The sequence below is a fragment of the Falco cherrug genome, chromosome 1, assembly GCF_023634085.1.
Source record: "Falco cherrug isolate bFalChe1 chromosome 1, bFalChe1.pri, whole genome shotgun sequence".
Taxonomy (NCBI): Eukaryota; Metazoa; Chordata; class Aves; order Falconiformes; family Falconidae; genus Falco; species Falco cherrug.
Genome location: NC_073697.1, coordinates 17,598,727 through 17,618,343, shown reverse-complemented (window position 1 = coordinate 17,618,343; position 19,617 = coordinate 17,598,727). Strand labels below are relative to the sequence as shown.

General features: G+C 37.6%; 2 protein-coding genes across 10 annotated transcripts; one reads left to right on the top strand and one right to left on the bottom strand.

The window, feature by feature from the left end:
- Positions 1–487: 487 nt before the first annotated feature.
- Positions 488–16,751, bottom strand: HELQ (helicase, POLQ like). 9 transcript variants are annotated; one of them, XM_014284402.3, is made up of 18 exons: positions 16,393–16,751; positions 15,279–16,011; positions 14,771–14,949; positions 14,034–14,234; positions 12,902–12,974; positions 12,387–12,484; positions 11,705–11,803; positions 10,855–11,000; positions 9,739–9,978; positions 8,740–8,881; positions 8,339–8,443; positions 7,590–7,809; positions 6,730–6,887; positions 5,777–5,875; positions 5,362–5,535; positions 4,649–4,762; positions 2,338–2,472; positions 488–682 (listed from the first exon to the last, which is right to left on the bottom strand). In XM_014284402.3, exons 1-18 carry the CDS (start codon positions 16,543–16,545, stop codon positions 599–601), a joined length of 3,153 nt encoding a protein of 1,050 aa, XP_014139877.1. In that variant the 5' UTR covers positions 16,546–16,751; the 3' UTR covers positions 488–598. The 9 variants fall into 9 exon arrangements, with proteins under 9 accessions (XP_014139877.1, XP_014139879.1, XP_027668865.1 ...); XM_014284404.3 differs by having other exon boundaries at positions 16,377–16,535; XM_027813064.2 differs by having other exon boundaries at positions 15,279–16,006; positions 16,377–16,535.
- A 111-nt stretch (positions 16,752–16,862) lies between these two features.
- Positions 16,863–19,141, top strand: MRPS18C (mitochondrial ribosomal protein S18C). Its single transcript, XM_055703393.1, has 6 exons — positions 16,863–16,955; positions 17,082–17,143; positions 17,984–18,067; positions 18,497–18,554; positions 18,882–18,941; positions 19,022–19,141. The coding sequence occupies exons 1-6, from the start codon at positions 16,904–16,906 to the stop codon at positions 19,096–19,098; spliced, it is 393 nt and encodes a 130-aa protein (XP_055559368.1). The 5' UTR covers positions 16,863–16,903; the 3' UTR covers positions 19,099–19,141.
- Positions 19,142–19,617: the final 476 nt, after the last annotated feature.

Below are 19,617 nucleotides of genomic sequence, written 5' to 3'. Positions count from 1 at the left end.
GAAGACTTACATAAACATCCTGAAAGAATTCTTTCCCTGGGGTATTGCCAGAGGCTGAATACAAATTTGATATTCTTGTATTCTTTTAACAAGGCTTAAACTAGGCATAATTTAGAGTTTCTTACACAGCTCTGGGACAACTTCTTTATGTAATGCAATTGTTATTTCACTCCTTCCATTAGCCACACCTAGAGTACAGAGATTCCTGCAAGGAGAAATTTTGGAGTACTTCACTCAAGCATGTGTCCTACAGGGAATATCCAATGTAAAGGCATTAAGTCAGCTATGAACCTAAGCTCTAGGCAGAAGTACACACCAGGCAGTTAGTTCAGTCCCCAAAGCACTCCTAGGGCTATGTCTAAACACAGGAATGAAATAAGATCACACCTTTTGATTCTAGCCTATTTGCTCAAGAGGTTCATAATCGAAACCTTCAAACGAAGTCAACTGTCCAAGAAACATTCTTAACTCAGAACTTGCACAAAACTGAGGTATATAATAAATATTTTAATGTCTTTTGTAATTACAGCACTTTACAAAGTAATTTAAAAATATCCTGATTTTTGAATTCATGATTTTTCTTCATGACAGCTGGTCACTAAGTCCCTGGGATATCTGTAGGCACCTTTAAGAGTTCTTCAACTTCTTCTTGTAAAGCCTCAGCTTTTTCACTCAGCAGCATCTATACAAGGGGGAAAAAAATATCAGAAAACAAACACAAGTATTAGCTATAGCCAGGTTAAAAGACCAGTGTTTCTTTCGAAGTCTGTAAAAAAACCCTCCTGCTGCTGCTCACAGGGCCACACCACCTTTGCCTCACAGGACAAACATTTTCACAAGTACTACAATCAACATTGTTACTGCTTAGTGTACATCCATATGAAAAACACACAAAGATTCATGCAGTACACATGATTTTCTCAGTTCTATCATCACATAATAAACAAAATTTAACAGAACAAACAGTTTTGTCTAGAACTGTTAACAAGAACATTTTTAAACTTAAACATTTATTTTCCATATTGGAATAAGCATTTGTAAGTTGCACTTGCCAAGATGCCGACTTCTTGCTTTATATGAAATTACTACAGCATTTTACATCAGACATATAGGACCTCCTACATTAGCAATTGTTTAATCTACTGCCCTGAACTGTTTGTGGCTGGCATTTGGAGTGTAACAGTCCCCCAGCAACATGTGTAGCATAACACATGCAAGGACTCTTAACTTCCAAGTTAGAAAACTCCATCAGTTTAATATCTGAGCATGAGTAAGGCAGATTGCTGGATTTGGTACTCATGTAGGTAAAGAATCTGCACGTCTCCCTTTCAGCTCACACAGCAGCAAAATAGCAGCAAGGAGCCTACAACAAAAAAGGTCATGGCCATTTAACGTTAATTGCATAAACCCCAAAGGTAGTACTTTTATTCCATGAGAATAAAAAAACCTAAGACTTTGTTACTGACTGTATCATTTTCACACCAACCACTCATTTGTTTATTCTAGGCATTCCCTCACTTTACCAAAAACTTGCTATTTTAGCAGAATCAAACATGAAGCCAATGCCAGCACAACAGCGGATGATTAATGGAGGAGAGAAAGTACTACCACTTGATAAGTGTATTTTTTGTTTAGGCACAATCTAATGTTTGCTACAGATTCTTTCCCTTGGATTATTTACATGTGTCTAAGGCATTAAGTGTGCCTTAGAGACAGATACTAAGTGAAGGCCCTTCTCATAATGCATAATCAAAATGGCAAACAATTAGAGAGCAAATACCAGGGCATGGCAATAGCAACCTAAATAGGTGAGGTTAACCCTACACCTTGTTGGCTTCCATCTGTACAAACCTGAAAATCCTGTTCTTTTATCACAACTACCACTAGCACCTCTGTAAGGTAAATCCTGAGGCAGAATCCAGCATTTTCAGTGATGATGACTCAGCACAGAGACTAAGGTAGTCATTTAATACCTGCATTTCATCAGACAAGCTGTTAAACATTTTTGCCCTTCACTGCCCTTCTGGAAAAGAGCACAACTTTCCACTATCCAATCTATAGGAAACTGTTTCAAGAAAAGTTTAAGTTTGCTTATCATTTAGGAGCAGGAAGATTGTCAGCAATTGCTCAATTCATTACTCTTAACCATCTTTGATAAATTATATTGCCAAGAAAATATTTCAACATATTATTAATGCATTTTAGTATTTGGATCACAAATATCCACTAATGCTTTTACTACTACAGTGCATCCCTTCACTTTCAATGTCATTCAAATGTCCACTTTTGACATATTGAAGTTCTGAAGCAAGTTTTCATAACTTTGTTTCTACTTACCTTTGCAGATGAAACAATTTGTCTGGCTTGACGTCTTGACAAGTGCTCAATCATCCTGACCAGAGTTTCTGGATTTGCGTTAGCCAAGTGTGCTAGAGTTTTGTACCCTGCATTATAAAGCTGTTTTGCCCGTGCCTGCAAGTCCAAAATTGTGTTAAATTATTAGAACAGGCAAGAAGAATTACCATTAAGTGCCAATCACTGCACCAGACTCAATTTTTATCTTTGCATATCAATCCAATTCTCTGATTTATCTTTCTAAGAACAGAAATAATCACTGAAAATCTATGTTCCCAGAAATACAGCTTTAGCGCTAAGATTTACTGGCCCGTACAGTCTTACTTAGCTCTTAGGAACCCATTTGTCATTATCTTCTTTAAGCCTAGGTGATACCAACTCTGACATCCTCATTTCTTACATGTTTTCTGCATTCAGTATCACTGACAGGAATGACTGTCTTGCATTCTTTGGAGGTGTCTAAGCAGAAGGGGTGCTGATTTTATCCATTTTTTTCCCCACAGAATTTTCACAGAACAAAGCTTTAACAAGATTCCAAAAAAGGCTATACTTTCCTGTTTCAAGCTTATAAATGATTTTTCCTTTAATACCACGGTAACTTTCTCTCGTTTTGTGTGAAGTCATGGCTGTGAGCTCACATATACAGGACAGGTATACATCACAGGAGAGATTTTCTGGAATTTGATTATCACCAGTGCAAGGGGTGTGTGCATTACTTGCTTTCTGAGCTTGGTTTGATCCCGTTGCTATGTAAAATAGCCAAGCAGTATTTTCTCAACAGAGGGTCTCGGGGCAAACATTTCCTTTGCAAAACAAATACTGCTAGAGCTTTACAAAATTTAAACTAAAATGCATTTCTACACAGTAGCGGAGTAATTTAGTATACCCAAGGCTTTAGTATCCTGCGTTATGAAATAAAACCTGTTTGATGAATAAGTGTTACACCTCCAAACATCTGATCAATTATCTTTTGGGCTTCCACCCCCCCACACCTCTTAAAAGAGGTGACAAGGAATAGAAAGACATTTGTTTGATGGCATATGTGCGTTTTTTTAGCATCCAACAGGTAACAGCTTACAATATATTATCTTCCTCCATGGTAACAGAGGATTACACATGTTCATTGATGTGAACTAGGTGTCATTAGTTTCACCAAAAATAACCACTAACTGTGGTTATTTTTATCCAACAAAGATTTTCTGTGCTCTATTTGGCTGTTAATTGCACAGTATGACCAGTGACACAGATCCTTCCTCCAATAATGATCGAAGTCTCATGAAAAGGTTTTAAACTGCTCTTTGAAAACTGTACAAGTAAATGTGCAAGAAATAATTTTCTCTTTCACTACAATAACCTAAAGATTGATGTTACTTCATCCACACAAATATAAGCAAATCATGTCTGTTCAAGATCAAATTCTACTTGCTACAAGTGTCAGCTGTTGGTATAGTTTTAACTCCAGTGCAAAAGTACCCTGGTTATAGCAACAATTTTGAAGAGTCACCTTTAAAACGCAACTTCAGCAGATTCATGCTGTCCAGGCTGGTTTTGTCCTTACACAGAAACACTCCCATACAGAGTAAGCCATGGGAAAAAAAGACTACTTAGCTTTTGCATCCAATTCAGAAAATCTGATTAGGCTTTAAGTCTTCATCATTGTTCGGCTTCTAAGAATAAAACCGTACCGCCACTAAAAATACAGTGGTTTGCTGACAAACCGATTCTAACAACAGGGTGGACAGGCAAGTTAGGTAATTTGCCAAGAGGTCCAGTGATTACTTATAACCTTGCACCGAAGCCCTAAAAGATTTTCTGCTTTAATAAGAGTCCTCAGTTCAGAGACTGGTTAAGTTTCTTATTTTAAATACAGGCAGCACTGCAAGTGATTGTAAAAGCTTAAGTTCCCAATAGGACTTCACATACTTCTGTGAGGATCTTCTAACTTAAAATATTTAAATCCTTATTCCTCTTTACTACCATGAACTGAAGGATCCTTACCACAAAAGAAACCCGGGCTCTGTTTTCCCACTGAGTATATAGCTAACTTATTGTCCAAATACAGCATTTTCACTGTTGCTGTGGTGGGAGTCAGAAGAGAAACACTATTGGCTCTGGCTCACAACTCCTCAACATACTACTTTTTTCCCTACTCTGCAGGACTCTTTTCAAGAAAATTTGCACTACACCAAATTCTCAATAAAAGACTAGCTTGGTCTTCCAGATATACTTGAAAGCAGTAACATTTAGCATTAAAGTTTACATTAAAATATCTCACAAAGCCAGGTTTACTAACCTCTAGAACCCCTGCTACCTCCATCAAAGGGATCAGTTCCGTCTTAACACAGTATGTCAGCTGCTTGGTAAGTTCTGTCAGCAAGGCTTTATAAACCCAGAATTCTTCCAATTCCTGCAGAGACAAAGATGACTAGAATCAGATCCTACGCTCTGTATTTGAAGGGTATGGCTGATAAGAGTTCTGCTATGGCAACAAGCATATATTTGTCTTTTAGACAGGGGAAGCACTATTGTTTCTAGTTATCCTTTCAGCTGGTTGCAGAGTTGTATTCAGCACTCTTCAGCTGAACATCCCAAAGGTGGGGCAGTTCTAAGGATAAGCAATGCATTATTTCAATACAGAAAAAAAACCCCAAACCCAAGCCAAGTCAGCTCTTTTCCCAAGATGACACTGCACAACCAGATAGCCTGATTTCCAACAGAAAGGTAAAATTGGCAATTATTTCACCAGTCGCACTGACACTGATTAAATGCTCTGTATTTGTATATTTTCACGGTCTCACAGCATACAGGTTACTTTAGCTATAGCGAGTATCACTGTACAAGTATGCTTTTCTGAACAGGAAAAATAATTTTGAAAGGTGAAAAAGAAGTATTTCACCTTTTCTATGCAAAACACCACCTGTGTTTTGTTATAATCAAAGCAAAAAAACGTCCAGATTTTGCAAAACCAATCCCAATGATTTTACTGGAATTCATTTAACACACTACCTCACAGAAGTGTAGAACACAGGAGGCGAATGAGGCAGCAGAATTAAGGAGATTTTGCACGTATCCTCGGGACATATTAAATTTCTCTGAAACACTCCATATATTTGTCTCTTTCAGTAGGGTATAAAGGACAAATGACAGATAAAGCCTGTTTGCCACAGTACTGTCTACATTCTAGGAATAAAGCAAATTAAAATTCAAAGTCAATATCACATTCAAGATACTGCTAGCACTACAGTCCTTCAGATCTCTAAAACATGTCTATTATACCTAAAGACATTAAACAACATTAAAGAAAACCAATCAATGAGGTTAAAAGAACTTTAGTAAGTAGAACAGTAATAATCTCGAATTTGTAAATAATCAATTGAAATGACTGAACTGTCATCTTAGGTATGAGAAATCTCCAGCCTACCTTTTTGACGGCTTGACCAGAAGCCTTTTTTGTAATAAAACTTTCAGGTACTCCCAAAATATCTGCTACTTTTTGCTCTGCTGCACTGAGCTGGCTGAACTAAAGTAAAAATTTATAAAGAACTTTCAGATATTTATTTTAATATTATAGAAAACACAAATCTGTTACTCAAAATGAAACAGTGTTTTTCAATATCTCTATGCAGTACTTTGTCACTAGGCTAGTTACTAGACAGTCAGATCTGCAGCTTCTCTGCCTACTTGTTTATCTGTAACTGTCCATCTCCGAATGCCACATTTTAAGAAAATACAGATTTTAGCACTACCTGTACTTTACAACACTTCATAGAAAAGAGTAGTTGCACAGAGCATGGACTGTGCTGCTAAGTCTGACAAAAGCATAGTAATCTGTAGGAAGGTATTGGTCACAGTGTAATAGTTGCAGTCATGGCTGGTGTTAATCATTAGATATAAAACACATTAAGACTTAATATCCTCTAGTGGATTTTGCTTCCTAAACTACAGATTAAATCAGCAAGCATCCGAAGCTAAATATGTCTATTGATTAATTTAACAGTGGCTTTCTTGCAAGACTATGTGGTTACATATAACTAGTTTATAGGAAAGTCTTGTCTGAGATTAACCAGACTCTGATGACAGCAACACTAGCACCAAGGTTAGAGTCAGGATTTGGAGTGCTGGCAACTCAAGAGAAGTGTTTCACATCACTGTTTCCCCCAAACAGGGTCAAACACTATAAATGCGAAAGAGAACTCTAGATTTTTATGCAGTTCAGGAAAACACTTCTGCCCTGGTACTAAAATAAAGTAGCATATCTTAACTTTCATCAAGCTGTTACCTACTGTCTAAACTTCCTATGTGTACAAACTTACTTAAAATCTAATAAGCAGAATTACTACATGCCCCAATGCATGTTTGCTAGTAAATTCTCACCTGTCTCAAATATATCATCCAGTCCGGGTTACAGCTAAAAGTCAGATCATATGGAGTTGTCAGATACAGAAGATGAAGACTGCTCTCAAGAACCAGCCCTTCCAAACCTTTCTTCAATTCTCTATAAAGAAGATTGCAGTATGCCAAGTCTATAGATCCTATAATAAGCACACAACGTATTGCAATTTTAAACAGGCATACAGAGTTAAGTGCAACAGACTTTAACATAGAATCAATATTTCCTTTATCTTCCATCAAAGCTAGTTATACTGTATGAACTGAAGAAAAATAAATGTAACTTGAATAATTACTCTAACACGAGCAGTTAAACGGAGCTGAGGAAAGGCAGTCTGTTCTGTGTGTGGTTTTGTAATGTTTGTGAATTGCCTTGGCTTTAATGAAATCCTGGAACAATCTCGTAGACTGAAGGAATCTTTCAGAGATTCATCCTATTCCAACTGCATCCCACACCCCTTATCTTTTTGCGTATATCAGAACTTTCTGATATACTCCCTATTGCAATTGGTCTACATGTCATATACTTCCTTCTCTCAAGCTTCCCTCTAGGTCAAGAAATCCCCAACACAAATCTTTCCATCTTTTAGGGGTACAGTTCTGGTTTTACTTCCATTGCGACCACTGTTATGACACTTCATTCCTATCATGTTCAGTCGTGCACTACTTGTGCTAGACCGAAAATGGGGATGAACGTAATTTAGTAAATCAAAACTGTCTCTCTACAACTTATTTTTCATTGTAGTTTCAGACAAGATGGGAAAGCATATCAAATTGAGATAAGGCTGAGATGAAAGGTTTTGTTGAAATAGATTATAACAAGAATAAAAAAAAAGAAGTCTTACCTTTATATGTAGCTCTACCCAACGGTGTGATTGTTAACGTATATTTGGAATTGCGGTTCTTCCCAGACATTCTTCCTTCCAGGAGTCCTTTTTCTATTAGGTGTTCTAGTCCATCTTTAATTACCTCTGAGAGGCTCTTCTCTTTAGATAGCAGATGCTGCTGAACACCCAGCAAGGTACTGCACATAAAAGTGTTGACTTCCTCACGGGTAACTGCTATCTGCATCAGTTTTGTAAGCAATTAGCATCTTTAAAGTGGTCATTTCACATATTTCATAAGCTATATGAAAAAATTTACAGAATGGAGCAGCAGTTTGATATCCTGTTCATGTGTTTCTACAGAAATAGATGACAACAGAACAATAGACAGTCTATGATGGATCTAATGAGACTGGTCTCCATCTATTCCACTATTCTAGCTACTGCGTGTTAATTTGTTTCCACTGTTTCTGTTGGTATTTTGAATCTAGTATCAGAAATGGAAACATTATTAGTACTGTAATGAACCATAAGGTAGATATAATTTTGGCTTTTACACATAAGGAAATCGTCATGTTACATGATTACTTGGTAACGGAGTTAAATTAAAAGACTAATCAAATCCTTGTCCTTATTTGATCAGAAGCTGTTCTGAACTTGTAAGGCCATCTGTTTTAGAAGTCTGGGTTTTTTTCTATAGAATCAATAGAGAAGCTTTTCCTTCCATTCCCAAGCACTTAAGTTACTCACAGAGAAGAGTCAACCAATACCTTCAGTCCAACCAAAGACAACAACAGGCTGTGCATTCCCTTGGTCAACTCCAGCAGAAGATTGCTGTAACAGTTCTCCAAAGGACTGTTAACTAAACGCTGAGCCTATAAAGAGCAAGAAACATACTAGTTCAGGGAAAATACTTATTCATTAGTTTTAAAAAAAATATTTTTAAGATAGTGATATGCATGGCTCAGCTTTATAAAGGAAGTAAGCGCAGACATCTGAAGTTCACAGTTCACATATGAAAAAACCCACATAAATGTAGTTTATAGGTATTACTATATAAGTCAAATATTTGCAATGTTAAGTGAACAAAAATTAAGACAGGCAGCTCTTCCCGTTTGTACCAGTAGATTAATCCAACAATTTAAATTACCAACAGCTTTGTAAAAATTACCAAGTGTTTGTCTTTTTCTTGCACTATGAGAATACTTTCTCCAGCACTGTCAATACCAGCTCGACCAGCTCTGCCAATCATTTGTTTATATTGGTTCTTCTTCAGGAAGTCATTAGCAACATAAGGAGCTCTGAGAATAACCCTGTAAAGAAATCTTCAGTAACTTATGCTGCACATTAGAATTATTAAAGTAGCAATAAAATTTTACAAATGCATTCTTTATATATGCTCCTTGCTCAGCAACTAATAAAAATCAAATGCACCTGTTTGAACAGCTGTGTAAATCAACACAATTTACAATTTAAGGCTTATTGAATGATAAGCCATGTTTATTATGTTTAGCAGAACCTTTGGAACTCGTCTTTACATCTATTCAAAGGCTTGAGTTTAAGAGAGAAAATTACTGAGATATAAACTCTACTAAGCAACACTGACCATATATCAGCTATATGCTAGAAAGACAACACTTGTCTGTATGAATTTTTTTCTCCCCTCAGACACATTATTCCAACATACACGCACACAAAACTGGATTCTTGGCAAACAGTTGTTGGCCATACACAGTACAGAAGCCATGTATCATCAGCACTTGTATAAGAAAAGATAACACATTTTTGCGTTAAAACACATTCAAAATCATTTCCTTAGAAACGATTTATTTTACAATTTAAACATTGTTCTTAGGACCACATGTAAAGAAACCACCATGAATTCCTTGTTTTTCTAGATAACATTACTAAAATACTGAAGCGTTTCCTTAATCCATTTAAGTAAGTATTCTTCAGTTATGCATTCTAAGGGACTTGCTACAGATTGATATTTCCTATGTAACAATGTTGCACTCTTGTCCCGAGTTGAACACAAAACCCCTTACACTTCCAATTTGCTAGTAAAAGCAGAAACATACTTTAAACAGCACCGACGTTTCCAAGTTGTCAAAGCAATTTTTTTCACAAAGCAAACATCAATGTAACAATGAAATATGTTCCAGTTACTAACCTTCTAGCTGGCAGGTTGACTCCAGCAGCTAAAGTAGCTGTGCAAGCAAGTAGACACAGGACACCCGCAGAATATGCTTCCTCTACACTTTTCCTTTCATCATTTGTCAGGCCGCTATGGTGATAGGCAATGCCGTAAGGGATCGTTTGCTTCAGAACAGAACAGATACTTCCATTTCCAATGTTCTTGAGGTGTTTGATGAGATCTTGTTTCTCTTTCTCCCTGTGAGCTCTAAATTCTCTAGGAGGAAAAGTGTTTCTTCAGACTTTGATCAATCATTAATTATTTTAAAAAAATATCAAGACATGCTTACTGTCTATTTCTGTTCATTATCCATTCCTCTAATGTAGGTTAGAGAAACAGTTATTTCTAGTAACTTTAAAACAGCAATACACAGGAGACTGATTAAGTTGCAACAGAACTCTTCTTGTTTGTAAGCGCAGGTACAGAAAGGACCAAATACTGACTGGGTGTGGGTATTGAGCACACTGAAGAACAGAAATAGGGACAGTATCAGCTTATAGTGAAGATTATAGATACATCAAAAATGGTTTCAATTTTGATAGCAAGGGAGGAGTTTTGTTTAATTTCTTCCTACACAAAATGTAACTTGCTAGACCATTATGAGTTGATCAAACCACATTTAAATGAAACCAAACTTAAGTCTTACTTCCTTTAATTAACAAAGCCTGGTTTACATTGTAAAACTTACATTCACAAAGTAGGTATGGAACAGAGATAATCAACTAGTAACACATGATCAAATACCAGGCTATAGAGAAGAATGTTTGTCTCCTAAGCTTGCAGAGACCAGTGCCAAAGGGACACAAGGTTAGCTTAATTTAGTAAGCTTTTCCTTTTTTCTTCATTATTAGTCCTCAAATAACCATTTTTTTCAAATAGTTTGTTTAAAAAAAATATTTTTTTTTCTAAAACATTTGTTTAATGAGCCTTGAGCAGTTTGCCATCCTTTATGCAGTCAGGAACTCCACATGATCCCATATTAAAAGTACTTACATCTGATAACCAAGGAAAATCACTTGTAAACTAGTGAAGACAATTCCTAACTTCTGACCAATTATTCCATATACAACTAAAAAGTCACGACACACTTACTTCTTGAGGTACTTGCACACCATTGAAGCCACATTCTCACAGTTCTTTTTAGTGGGACAAAAGATCAGGCAGGAATATTTAGGAATAACTTCAGTAACCAGTGCAACGATGTGATCAGGATCTGCTTTCTGCAGATTACTAGAATACTATCACAGATTGACAAACATTTAAACACAGAAATTAATTCAGAAACCAAGTATTCAATACCTGTTCTCAACCTTCACTAGAACACTCCCACTTGCTTTAATGTGACAATTGTAAGAAGTTGTAGAAGAAGTTTTTCTCCTAATCCTCACTTGAAAGTTTAAGACATCTTTAACTGAGGGATAAACGGATGCAAGAATTGAATGCTTTGCTTCTTCCTCTTAATACTACAATTTCTTTACAGCAACACCATAGTGATGTTACTTGTGCTACTGCCAGCCTACCATAACACACACTGTTATTTTTAAAGGTTGAAATGAATCCTTACAAGGCAGTAATAAACTGACAAAAATCAAAAAGAGATGTCGTCTTTTGGTATCATCTAAGAGTGATCAACTATTGAGGAAATTTATCCCAAACCATAAAGCATTGTTTATCTGGAACACTCAAACTCATTGCTCTTCACATGTCAAAATACTGAAGAAATCTTTTAATGAGCTGTAAAGTAGTGAAAAATAAAGTTGAGTGCTCATTATTTTAACAGCCTTTTCCCTCCCCAAAGCCTACTATTTTCTGTCTCGTAAGTATTACAAATGAATGACCATGTTTAAGTAATTTCTTCAGTAAAAGTTCTGTAAACAAATCAGTGTAAAAAATAATACATTTCATAGTTTCTTTGAATTAGTTATAAGCACTTCAGTCTTACCTTGAAATTAAGGAAACGCGAAAAAGTAAAGCCACTTTCTGTTTTGCTGTCAGTTGCATAAACTGTGCCTCCTATCTTTACATATTCCTTTAATTCTACCTAGGAAGACATAAGCCATAAACAAAAACTTTAGTTGAATTACCAAACCTTCTCTAAAGATTAAGCTATTACTGATGTACAGCTCATGTTTTTTTTTAAGCATCGCATTTCATATACATACTTCCATGTAGACAAGCACAGACTCTACTCCAGTAAGATTTTTTTTTTTTTAAGTGAATTTGTTTTAATTATCTGACTTGAGAAAATGTCTAATTTTAACAAAGAATGACAAATATTATATCCCATGGACTATCCATAAACCATTGTCATGACATCATTCAAGTACCAGTAGTACAGATTCTAGTTATATCAAATGAACTGCAATGATTTATCACAGTAGCTGTAATTTAGAAATTGATTTAGATAAAATGACACAAATGGCTTAACACAACAATATAAAGGTACCTGCATTTGTGCATAGTGTTATTTATTGTACTGGTACAATTGCCAACAGTAGCAGGCATCATATTACACTACAGCATGAAATTAAACACAAAAGCTGCAATACAATCCTGAACAGATTTGCTATAGTTTTAAAGCCAAATATCTTCTTTACTAATTGATGGTATTTTTGCATACAGACCGGTCTAAAATTATTAGTATAGTACTCCGCTTGCAGGAACTTCTGCAGGTCTCCAACATTATTTAAAGTTGCACTCATGCCAATGATCTGCGTGTTTTCTGTAAAACAGAAACTGACATGAATTTATTGCCATGTTCACAATTTTTAACACTTCTGCTCAGTATCTAATTTATAAGCCTCCATCATTAATCTTTTTAAATACCAAAGTACCAGGTTTGAAGGGGGATATAGCTAAGAAATATTACCCGAGATGTAAACATAAAAAAAGGAATCCTTCTCTATGGAAGCATTTAATTGGAGAAGTAGTATCAAAAAAGCTTCAAAAGCATCCAGCCCATCATTACAGGGTCAACTGATTAAGACTTAAACAAGTAAACACTGTTACTGCATGGAGTCATACCATGCTTTTCAAAAGCAGCCAGAACACCACAAATCCAGAAAGCTAAAGTAGGGCTTCTCCCTAGAGATGCTGTCACAAAAATATTTTAATAACATTAAGTGTAGCCATGACTTACTACTACTGTAAAGAATTTTTGCAAGAGTAATTTCCAGCATTGCTCCACGGCTTCCCTCACCCAGCATATGCAACTGTGCAAAGAAAGGAAAAAGAAAATGCAAGAATATTACTAAGTTTAGAATACTTCTACAAAACAAATCAAATTATGTAGTCCTAAACAAATATTACAGGAATGTGGTTTTTGAGCTTCTTCATGACACCCCTCTGGTAAATTTTGACTGCTAAGCTCTTCCAGAGGTACAGCCTCACTGAAATAACACTTGAGAGCCACACAAAAACAGACCCAAAAGCAAACATAGATAACAAGATCTACCTTCCATTTAACTAGACCATAACTGATATAAACAGTTAACTCCTGACAGTAAACAGTGCGGAGATCTTTGTAGCAACCAGTATAAAGTGATTTTGATTGTAAACAGTGTTAAGCAACACTTACAGGGCAAGTTAACATCAAAAATTTTGTAGCAGCCAGCTACTTTCAGAAAAAATAGAAGTTAGCTCTTAAGCTGCCTTGTGTTTAGAAGCTATTAGGCTAAAGTAAGGCCAGTCAGCCTGAATCATTCCATAAATTAAACATTTCTGTTAGATGTAACACATTGTGATTCAACCCCACAAACAACCCTTAGAAGCACAACTCAGCCACACTACTAAAAAGGAGACTAAAGGGCAATTGTCACAGTTAAATGTAACTTGGTTTTGGTTTGGGTTTTTTTTGATGTTCCATTTAGTGATTATTAACACCAGAGGCAAAGTATTAAGGCTTCACATTTAGGAGTTCAGTTCTGGGATTCATAAATACATTCAGTATGATTAAAATTAATTCTTTTTTTTTCTAATCCATTAAAGATGTCTAATTGACAAGCAGTTACTAAGTAATGCAACACCAACCACTAACACAGTAGATCTCTCAAAATAGAATCTATTGTCCTGATATAGCAGCAAATGCTTCAGTTAAAGAAAAATGATTTAAGTATTACGAAATTATGTATCAATACAGAAAAAACTTTAGTAATAATTTGATAAGTACACAAAACCCCCAAGTAATCAAAAAACTGCTCTTTGCTAATAACTGCATATTGTAAATATAAAAAAATTGCATATTATAAATATGAATAAATCTTGTAGCATACCTCATCTACTACAACCAGACCAAGGTCATCAATTCTCTCTGTTTCAATTAAAGAATTCACTAGACCATGTCCTTTTTCTATAGTAGCAATATAAAGAGACCTTTTTATTCTCCTCTTGATGGGTGGAAATCTTCCTTTACTTCCTGCATATTCTTCAACCAGGAAACCCAATTCTATCCCAAAACTTGATAACCCCCTAACCTGTAAAAACCCAAAGATCAATTAGAGAACAAACTCACACTCCTTTCAGATTTCAGACCTGCCTCAAGAACTCAACCAACACAAATCACAATGAACTGGCTGAAATCCTGAAAACACACGAGCTACGATTACCTTTTCCAATTGTAAAGCTGAAGTGCTTACAAAAATTATCAAGCTTGGGTTATATCTGTTCTCTAAAATTAACTTTTCCTTTATATCAAAAAATTGTTAAGTTTTTATTTCAAGACCATTTCTTTAGCAAGTTGGGGAGTACAGCTCTAAGACTGCAGAACTATATGTAACATTGCAAAAAGCTATTACTTCAAAAATCCAACACACTTTATAATGCAGCATCTTCACCTCAATTTAAGTCTTTTATTGCAATATTACTGACCCTCAGAGCAGCATCTAGGAGAAGTCACTCACCACCATCTATCTATGAAAATCATTGAGTTTGCAAGAATTAGTATTATAACCAGACAAATAACAAGGTATATCACAAAAGATAAGCAGTATCAGAAACACTGTATCCAGACCTTTTCTTGGACAATGGCAACATATGGCAGGATCATGAGAACATCTTTCCGCCTGCAGAGTAATTCTTGTAGAATTATTATTTCTGCTACAAGTGTTTTTCCACCACTGGTTGGTAATGAGTATATTAGATTCTTTCTTTGCTGCAGAGATTCTAACATTAAGCAATCATGCTGCCATTCTGCAAAATTAAAAAAGAATTATTAGCAGCCTCCAGGGCCATGTTAACCAGTATCAAAATATTTGTGTTTGATATAGAATACTTTAAGACTAGCGTCTATTTTTCTTCAATAAACTGCTAAAAGCTTTTGGTGATTGAGCCTTACAAAGTACTCTTTAAGCCATATCAACCTTTCCCATCCACCTAAAAACCAAGAATAACCACTTAATAAAACAACTTTCTTAACATGTTTACAATAAATATTACCTTAAGTATTTTTACAGTGTAATAGGTAAAATAGGCAATAATTCACTAGCAATTTTTTTCCAACAAAACATTAGTTACATTACCATAAAGTGTTTCAATCCCTCGAAACTGTCTGAATAGATCTTTAACTTTGCTAGGTAATCCATAAAAAGGGCCTATATCAACAGAAGATGATTCAATAGTTTTCCTAGCAACACAAATCTCTTCAGATAAAACAGCTTCTTTAAGCTGCTTGGTCTTAGAGACCTGCAGAGTCTGAGCTTTGGCATTTCCAGTCATAGCACTTTTCAGATTATCTTTGAGACTGTCAGTTTTAAATAAAGCACAGTTAGAGTGTGAGGACAAGTCAGTAGGTCTGTTCCTGTGTTCATCATCAGGATAAAAAGACAACGGACTCCTGATTTTGTCTGAAGACTTCTTACATTTACGCTTTCTCTCTGAGAGTGGAGATGTTCTAGAACCAGAAGAAAGTTCATTCAGTTTTGCAAAATACAAAAGTTGTGATGATGGCAAGTCATCCGAAATAGATTCAGTTGGTTCTTGATTGCTGTCTAACAGGTCGTTTCTGTTCATTTCAAAAGCATCCTCTTTGTCAGCTTTAAGGATAACCATATTTTCTGAAGTAGAAAAATTGTCCTTTTCCTGGTAAATTCCTGACTGAAGATTGCCAAGTATGAGTTCTCCGTCTGCTTTAATATCCTTATTTTTATCTTGTAGGTGTTCGTGCTCTGTATCATCAATTTGAGCTAGCAAAGAATCATTTCCATAAAAGCTGTCATAGTCGCCAAACATGTCTTCTTCACTATCATTACTACACTGCAAAAAAACACAAGTATTAATACCCCAAAGTAACACCAAAGAGGGCAAGCATAACTTGTACACCACACACATCAGATGCAATTTAACTCTTCTCCAACTTAACAAGACAGTTAAGTGTTTTTCTGACACTGCTTGTGAGGAAAATGCAGCTTAACTCTAAAGCAATGCATACTTTAATTCAACGGAACAGCAATCTACAAGCAGACATGATGCCTGCATACCTACTCAGTAGTGATGTATTTTAGTGAAGGCCAAAACGCATCCCCTCTCACACAAAGCAAGGCCCTCCCCGGTCAGTGTCCCACAGGCTCGGCCTGGGCTCAGCCACCCCGCCACAGCGCCTAGCGTCAGAATGCCCGTACCCTGCCATCCCCGTACCGTGGCCTCTGCCGCGGGCCCCTCACCACCGGAGCTCAGCTTCTTGCAAGCCACCGGCGAGCAGACAGTACTACACGGCACCAGGGCCTGGCGCCGCTTGCGCACAGAGCCGGGGCAGCTCTTCCTCCGTACTGCGGGACCGGGCTCGGCCATCACCACCGCCTCGTGCCACTGCAGGGCTATCAGCCTCCACCCCGAGGCTGGGGCTGCGCGTAAGCGGCGCAGAGACGGTCACAGTCGCGGCAGGGCACGGCGAGCGCCAGCCGAGCCCCCAGGGGAAGGCAGGGCCGCCATGAGGAGAGCGGACACCCCGCACCGCCGCGCTCCCCGCAGCCAGTCGCCGCAGCATCGCTTCCGGCCGCGCGCTACCCCGGTAGAGCGGCAGGTGGTGGCCAATCGCCTGCCTCAAGTAGGGCAGGCCGGGCCCCATTGGCCAGCCATCGCTCTCGTGCACCGCGAGTCCGCGCAGGCGGAAGTGGGGCGGCCGAGGCGGGGCACTGTGGAGGGTGTCATGGCGGCGCGGGCGGTGGGGACGTGGAGTCCCTGGCGCCGGCTGATGCCGGGTGTGTTCCTTCTGCTTCCTCGTCCCTCCCCTGTCAGATGAGCGGCCGTGCCCCTCGGGGTGGGGGTGTGTGCGCGGCCGCTTCTCCCGCCGTGCTATCGCTAACCCTATCGTTCTTACCTTGTAGCGGCACTGTGGGAGCAGCCGCGGCGGCTCCAGCATGAGCGGTCGCTCGACCCGTCCGACCAGGTGAGGCCCCAGCAGTACCCCGCGGGTGCTGGGGGGGGCATATCACCGAGTACTGAGGGGGAGGGTGGGGGCATATCACCGGGTGCTGGGGGGTGTGTCTGTGTCTGTCTGTCACCGGGTGCTGGAGCTCTGTAGCCCTGTATCTACCTGCGGTCACTTAAAGCAACTCTCAGTAACTCAAACTTGGAGTAAAAAACCTTTGGCAGTACTAACTGATTTCCTGTATATAGCTGGGAAAACCTGAGAGAATGCAGTAGGTATAGTTGTTATGTCATAAGAACATATTGTCTGGTACCAGTGAAAACCTTAAAAAACATTTTTTTGCCCAAATTCCAGCTATGTCTGCAAAAACAGTTTCTCCTTTTGCTCATGTCTTGCAAGGATTTGGTGCTGGGTGGTGTGCTGTGAGGCTTGGGAGGCCTTTGGGAACCTCCCTGTTAAAGTGTGTGTGTGGGCAGGAGCTCCCTCGGGCCATTTGCTTTGATTTTATTTTGAGGAAAGCCTTGTGGCTTCTTAGACAGAACTACCTTACTACCAGCTTCTGTAGATACTGCCTTCCAAGTAAAGGGTGTAAGCACTATCCTACTGATTGCTTTAATTGACTTGTTACGTTGTCATTATTACTGAGATTTAAAAGGCTGTGTAGCAGTGAGACACCATTTAGATTGCTAGGTACTGAACACTGTGTAGAGAAATGGAGATAAAGGTATTGGAAAAACTTCAGTAACGCACTAAATACTGCTTTTGGTTCCAAGGCATGTTTTGCCCAAAGGATAAAAATAATATATGTTCCTTATATTCTTGTGAAGCTTACAGATTATATTAATTCTCTACTTTCAGCCCATACAAATGGAGAACCCCTATAAAGAACCTCCAAAAAGATGTGTCTTATGTGGAATAAATGTGGACTATAAGAATGTGCAGGTGAGTTTGAAAATACCTGTCCTTAGATGAAGGTAACTAGTTCACTATATTTAAATATGCGTGTAGGAAGTCCACAAAAATAAAAAAAATTATCTGTGTAGGGGTTTAAAACTTAAGAGTAAGAATGTGTGCAGATAAAAGTCAAATAATGTAGCTGTGATAAGCTGTTCATCTACTAATCCTATATGCAGGTGTTACGACTTTGTTATTTACCAAAGAGTCTTTGATTCCAATTCCACTGTGATATAGCTTAAATGATGTGGCACATAAAATACTGTCTAGCTCCAAGCCATACTTCTTGTCTCTAGGTAGAACTGAGTTTTGTAAAAACAAATAAAACCCCAAAAAATAAAATGCAAGTAGTAAAATAAACTAATGCTCTCTGAAAAAAGTTCTTAAACTCACTTTGGATTTCTGAATTTTACATAGCTTCTTTCCCAGTTTGTTTCTCCGCACACTGGCTGCATTTACGGCAGGCATATAACAGGTATGTGAAGTATTAAATTAAATAATTTACTGGTTAATGTTCTTATTAGATGTTCTTCTTAGACTCGTAAAGTAACTGTATATCAGCTATTTTTCCAAATAACTACTATTAACTCTATACATTTTGTAATAGCATTATTCTTAGTAGTATGCATAAAGGAATGAAAATATACCTTAATTATACGTATTTTGTATTTAACAGTATAAGCACGTGTGTTAGTGTAGGAAGACACACAAAGCTAGAAGGAGCTGTCAGTAACATGCCTTTCACCCTTTAATGATTTGGTTATTGTTGATTTAAGAGACTAAAAATGATTCATCTCTTTAGGTTTGTGCAACAAGAAGCAGAAGGAAATTACAAAAGCCATTAAAAGAGCTCATGTGTTTGGTAAGTATGATAAGGCTTTTGAGTTTTCCAAGTCAAGCCTACTTTTCTATTAAGAAAACCTCCATTTTATCTTTCTACAGGATTTATGCCAGTTATGTACAAGAGCCCATCATTTCTCACAGACCCCAAGATATGTAATATCAAGTATTCAGAGTAACACACTGTAAAGAAATAAACAATAAATCTACTTTTCTTGTTTATATACTTGTTTACTGGAAATGTGGTTGGCTAACATAATGCATCACTGACTGAAGGGTGGGTGTCAGCTGCTTTTTTATGAAGTGTCAGGTCTCTGAAATTCATTGTCTGAAGGAAGTATGAAAGATGAAAGCAGCAACAGAAATTGGGAGCTGTATGGACCACTTTGCTTACAAGTCTTGCTAAAGTTGAGGTGGCTGTATTTTCCCTTGCTGGATTGGAAGGGGGAGGGGAAAATAAACAAGTGCTGGACATGTAAGGATAAATTGAAGTATTTAAATTGTGGCACTTCATGTAGATGGCTAATTCTGTTAAGCATGTTACCTGTATTCATTTGATGCTCCCTGCCTCAGCTTCTGCTGAGGGTAGTACTGCTCCTTCAACAGCAGCTTCGGTTTGTATTTCTCTGAGGCAGTATGTGACAACTAGTTATGACTGCTAACATGCTGCTAGTGCAATCTTCAAACCCTGAGAGAGA